This window comes from Meriones unguiculatus, assembly GCF_030254825.1.
Source record: "Meriones unguiculatus strain TT.TT164.6M chromosome 13 unlocalized genomic scaffold, Bangor_MerUng_6.1 Chr13_unordered_Scaffold_39, whole genome shotgun sequence".
Taxonomy (NCBI): domain Eukaryota; kingdom Metazoa; phylum Chordata; class Mammalia; order Rodentia; family Muridae; genus Meriones; species Meriones unguiculatus.
This window is the reverse complement of record NW_026843648.1, coordinates 3,359,991-3,365,985: the sequence shown is the minus strand read 5'-3', so window position 1 is coordinate 3,365,985 and position 5,995 is coordinate 3,359,991. Positions and strand designations below refer to the sequence as shown.

Below are 5,995 nucleotides of genomic sequence, written 5' to 3'. Positions count from 1 at the left end.
ACCCCCTTCACCAGGCTGTCCTAAGGACCCTCTGATTCAATCTCTCTCATTCCTGGCATCTTTCAGCCGAATGGAAACATTGTGCTGGGTTTCAGACTTCCAGCACAGACTATCACCCACTCCCCTAAACTAAACAGTGGAAAAATCCACCTGAAGATTCATGCCTTCATGCCACTTTCCCCTCGAACATCTGTAACCTCAGCAAATGTCCATTTCAGGATCTAGGTCTTCCCGTCTGTCTGTTTCAGGAACTCACTGTCCTCTTTCAGTCAGGTCGATGAGCTCTTCCTGCACAAGGGCATGGCGGTTGTGGAGCTGGTGTTGGTGTTGGTGTTGTGTGTGTGTTTGTGCAGGGGCTGTGGGTGGTATCAACTTTCCGGGTGGGACCATGGCTCCGGGTTGCCCTCTATCTGCCTCCTTTCCTTCCTTGAGTAGAGGCTTTCATGGGGAATCCTCTCTCACTGGGGATGGGCTCCTTTGCAATTTGATGGAACCCTTAGGCTCTGCTCACCTGTGGAAATATAGGCAAAAGCTGCTTCTCTGAGTGTCCCATTACCTGAAACCCATCCCACTCTTTTGAAAATCCCATTGAAGAATGGAAGCTCACACTCATCATCACGTTCTCCTACAATCCAGGGACTTTAAACAGCAGTTATCTTCCTGGTTGCCAATCAGGAAATTTCAACTTAAAACAAAACAAAACAAAACAAAACAAAACAAAACAAAACACAATGGTCTGTATTTGTGGGAGTTACTTCTCCCTGTTTCTGTTCATTTAGAATCTCCATTTTGTGTACACCAAACATCTGTCACTCCTTTCTCCCATACCATACAGCAATGTTCCCTCAGGGAAGGAACTACCAACAGGTGGCAGATCCTAGTTCCCTCTCCTGTCCTCTCCCCACCACACCGTGAGTGCAGTCTCAGCCCAGCTTTGCATCCAACACGAGGCCAGGGAGGGTGTTCAGGTCTATCGTGGATGGATGAGCTAGCAGAATCTGGTCAATTCTCCGTTTCTGCTCAGAGTGCGGGAAGATGCTCATCAGCGCCTCCCTCAACTCGCTGGTCTCTGCCCAAGATCTCTGTGCGGGCCTGCCCAGTTTCTGCTGCATCCTAGGCAGTGTGACCGGGACAGTGAAGAGCTGTTGCTGAGGCAGCCCAGGGCTTGGAGAGGCTCCGTGGTTCTGGGGTGGTGGCCAGTGGCTGGGGCTGGGGCTGGGGCTGGGACTGGGGCTGGGGCTGGGGCTAGGGCTCCTGAGGACAGAGTCCAAAGAGCTCATGCCTGGCGGGCCGCTGTCATCAACCAGCTGCTTGTCTGGAGGAAAGAGGTCCTTTTGAAGAAATTCTTACAGCCGAGGTCCGTGCCTTCCCAGAGGGTCATCGGGAACCATAAATATGTCTCCCACGAATGTGTACTGAAGCAGTCTCCTGGCAACAATTTCTCTCCAGGACGCCGACTCAGTCACAAACTCTCTCAGGTTATCATTGGTCACGATGATCCCCCCGGTCTTCTCTGCCAGGTGCAATAGGAACCTGTCATCATGAGAAGAGATTCTTTCTCGGGAGACCATCCGGGCAGGAGTCAGAGCCACTATGCTGAGGTCCTGGAGCTGGCCCAACAGGTGTTGTTCCATGAAGTGAGGATCCCGTCTCGTTCTCCACTGCGGGACAAACACGGTGATGTTTCTGTTGCCAAGCTTCCAGAAATACTCCACGGCGAGGGCTATTCCGTGGCAACTGAAGAACTTTTTCAGGCCATGGGCCATGGCCACGTTACTTCCGTCTATCACCACATGCTTCAGATCTGCCCTGCTGGGCTCATTTCTCAAGGCCAGACTGTATGGGGTCTTGAGGGCCTCTTGAAATCTCTGAACCCCTGTGAACGAGGCAGTGGGGTCCTCATAGGATCCACCCAATTCTGCGGATCCTGTCTCTGAAGGAAACAGCCGGGGCTGCTGCAGGAGTGGCTCAGAAATTGGGGGGCACCTCGGCTTAGGCTCAGGCAAGCCCCCTAAGTGTGAATGCTTTCCACGGGGAGGCTCCTTAGATTCTGCAAGCACAGGTCCCGCGGGTTGTTGAAAACCCTTGTCAGGCGTTCCTCCCTGGGCCAATGGGAAAGGTGGTGGGGGTTGCTGCCCTTGTTCGGTTTCCTCCTGAGCCAGGGGCGACTCAGGTTCCATGGGCTGTCTGTCCATCCCGGCCCCCTGACCCATCACGTACCCTAGTTTCTCCTTCGAGGGCCTTCGGTTCTCTCACTCCCCTTCTCTCGTGTCTCTGCAGCCTCAGTAACATCACAGCTAATTTCGCTTGTTGCACGACTACCACTTCTTGCAGTAGTGCTGCTTTTCCAGAGGCTATTGAGGTACGTTCTTGTTGGACACATATTGGTCCAAGCTTCTCGGAGAGAAAGTAGAGAAGGACAGCTGCAAGTCCAAGTACAAGCAGGCTGGTGATCGCGACGGTGATCAAGGCCCAAAGAACTGCCGCCATGGCTTTCCCGAGGAACCCCTCTAGGCCTTCAGTTTCCCCCCTCTCCAAAATGAAACCTCCTATGTGTTCTCCAGCAGGAGCCAGGTGAAACAGATGCATCCTCTGCAGAGGATCCCAGGGAATTTCTCCTCCTCCGAGGCTCTCCCTCAGACGTCTGCTCTCCTCTGAGACCTTTCTGTCAGATGTCCTCTGCCTCCTGCAATCTTGGTGGGTTCTCTCCTTCCCGATCAGGTTGGGTTCCACTGCAAACACTTCTGGTCCCTTCTGACTCTCGGGATTCACGTGCCTCTCTTCACCAGCACAGAACCGCACTCAGAAAATCAACAATGGGTGGTGGGTTGCTGGAGGGAAGGGGGTGGGGTGGCGATCCAGCACTCAGCTCCACCTCACTGCACAGTGAGAACTCAACTGAGCTGCTCTAGAGTGCTGCACTCTCTTTAAGAAGCCTCCCTTTCCTGGTGGGCGGATCCTATCTCTGATGCTTGCTGAGGAGTCCTTCTCTGATTGGCTCTTTGTCTGCCCCTCCACTAGACCTCACTTCCAATCAAGGCCCTCTCTCTTTCCAAACTAGAGTTCCTTACATTGTTTGGGATTAAGGTGTGTCCTAAGGGTGTGTCAGCCTTTCAGACAGGGGGATTTTCAGGTGTGTCAGTCCCAGCAGGCAGCCCATGAAGATCTCTTGGTGTAACCCCTTGCTAGAGCAGCCAGGTAGCATGATTGAAATTCCTTTACAACTGCCTCCCTCCTCCAGCAAACAAACAGACCAAAAACAATAAAAAACACAAAAACAAACAAACAAACAAACAAACCAGTCTAATTCCTTTTGCTTTTTGCCAAGTTGGACTCAAGTTCCACATGCTATTTATTGGATGATGATGCTGTAGGGTGTTCGAAGTTTACAATGATTTGATCATTTTAGGTGAGCAGTACATCTAGTCCTGCCCCTATCTGATTTGGTGAGCTATGATTTTCTGGACTGGTTGTTGGGCAATGTTATCTCATACTGCATATCTGGACATTCCTCTGCATCAGGGTGGAGAATTTTGGTATTCCTTTGCAACAGTGTGGGTCTTTTCTCAATTCACCTGCTTTTCCTTTTGTCCTTCTGCTTTCTGGAAAAGTACTGATTGAAGTTAGTTTATTATGGGGTATAGATTTCATAAAGTGCCCTGTAGAGCCAACTTGTTCCTTTCATTTTTCTGTATTTTTAAATATGTTTATGTCATGTATTGTGTATGTCATGTGTATAGCATTGTTGAGGCATGCACATATGAATAAGCTGCCCATCGGGATTGAAAAGGATGATCAAATCATGAGACAGACAGTGATGCTGGAAATTGATCTGGGGTCCTTTATGAGGGCAACAGACATTCAACTGCTAACTCATTGTCTTTCTCCAACTTATCTAAGTTTCTTTCCACTTCCGTTTCAAAATCATTGCTAAAACCCCACAGAAACCCCCACTGTTTTTCCAGGAGCTCATTTTGAAATAATTATAATTCCCATGAACTAGTCTCATTATAATAGTTTTAATATATTTTAAATAAATTTTAATAAAGTATAAATAGTCCATCATTCATTATTTTGACACATATTAAGTAAAGGTATTCCTGCTATATGATACATTTCTTCATTATTTACAGTTGCTTTGACAGCATCAAAGGTGGTAATACTTCAGAATAAAATAGACCTCTGCACCCTGCTGTCTGGAACCATTTCAGTGGTACCCAGAACACCAAGTATTTGTTCAAAAAGGCATGTAATGAAGACAGTTATTTTGATCTGTGGATACAGAGTCAGGAGTGGTGAGAGGATGGAATGATCCTTACATTAGATATAGAATGCATGACTATCTGATTTGCATGGATATCTCAGAATGAAAGAAAAAATGGTAAGTAGCTTCAAGTAGCTATTTCGATATAATAACAACACACACAGAGACATACACACAGGAACACACAGACACACCACACACATATACACAGACACACACATGAGTCTATGAAGTCTATGAAGTCACGGTTCCTCACCAGGAACTCACATAACAGTTATAGCGAATCCAAAACTATTTAGAAAACAAATACAATATCATAGCTTTATCTGTATTCTCTGTTTATGCCACTCAGGCACAATATTCCTCCGCAACAGTTTTGATGTGGTTTTTCAGAGGCTTTCTCATTGTATAGTAACTGCAGGAAGTCCTTTTAATATCTAAAATTGTGAGAGGAGAAAGGGTCTTAACTGACATACAGGTTTATATGAGATGTGAGTCTCACACCCATAAAACTATTAGAAGTATTCTAGCTTCAAATAAGAAGTAAACGATTACTCCAAGGTGGATTACAGATTTGAAAAAGCATTTCAAGATTCACAAAATTGGATTTTTTTAGATGGATGTATTTCTAAGTGCTGGGTGCCTTTTAATAGGAAGTTCATTAATAAAAAAATATGGGAATCCTTTTTCTAAAAAAAAACACATTTACTTAGTTCAAGTTTCCTGATTTTTCAGGCATCATTGATTTTATGAATTAAACCCCTGATATCACTAATGGAGCTACTTTATGAATTTGCTGTTAGCACAAGGTGTAATAATTGATAAAGTAAGATTATGTAAAATCCATCATTAATTTTTGTTTAAATGCCTTTATTAATTATCAACTGCCTAAATATATCTGTACAAATATTCCTGTAAGATACTACTATTCTACTGCTGTAAGACTTACCATGATAAATTTGTTTGAAAACATAATTTGGTAGTAAAATAACAACTGGTTCCAAAATTTTATGAAAATTAAATTATATTGTAAAACCTAATTGGTCTCAACAAAGCCTTCATTGGAATATTTGTCTGTTTTGTTGGGTTTCTTATAACTCTACCTCCCTTCCAACTATTATCCAACCTAATCCCTTCCAACTCCCAGACACTAGGTAGTAGAGAAAGAATGATAAATGGGAAAGGGCCATAGATTTCTATGGACTATTTCCTGATGTTTATGCAGCTCTTATGCTATTTCCAGGTTTCCTGGGACAAGTCCAATCTTCGTCTTCAGGATATTCAGCAATGCAGCAAACCAGCAAGTCAGCAGTAGCAAATGTAACAGTCAATGCAGCAGCAAATGCAGCAGCAGGATGAACCTTAGCAGGACGGAGATCAGAAGCTGCCTTCTCTGTCTGGGAGTGCCCTCTGGCATGCAGACAATGGTTTCTTATCTGCTGTGGATTTCTTACCTGCTACATTTTACAGTTTGAGCACTGCAGAGCATTCATACTGTAATGAAGATGACACCATCTTCATAAATTCTGGCCCTATAACACGTGCTTCTAGTTGCAATATGTCACATATAGGCATTCTAAGAGAAAACATCATTTAAGACATGTTTATATACATATTATTTTATTTAAAACTTGTAACATGTTCCCCTTTAAGATTAAGAGTATTCATAGTAGTGGCGGGTTTTGGGGAGAAAAGATCTTATTCTACAAATGGGAACATGAAGGTTAGGCT

At 45.0% G+C, this 5,995-nt stretch overlaps 1 protein-coding gene across 1 annotated transcript; it reads right to left on the bottom strand.

Annotated features, from left to right (window-relative positions):
- Positions 1-923: 923 nt before the first annotated feature.
- On the bottom strand, positions 924-2,195 carry LOC132651044 (NEDD4-binding protein 1-like). Its single transcript, XM_060376356.1, is given in 1 exon segment — positions 924-2,195. A coding segment is annotated over 1 exon segment (1,272 nt).
- Between the last annotated feature and the right edge of the window lie 3,800 nt (positions 2,196-5,995).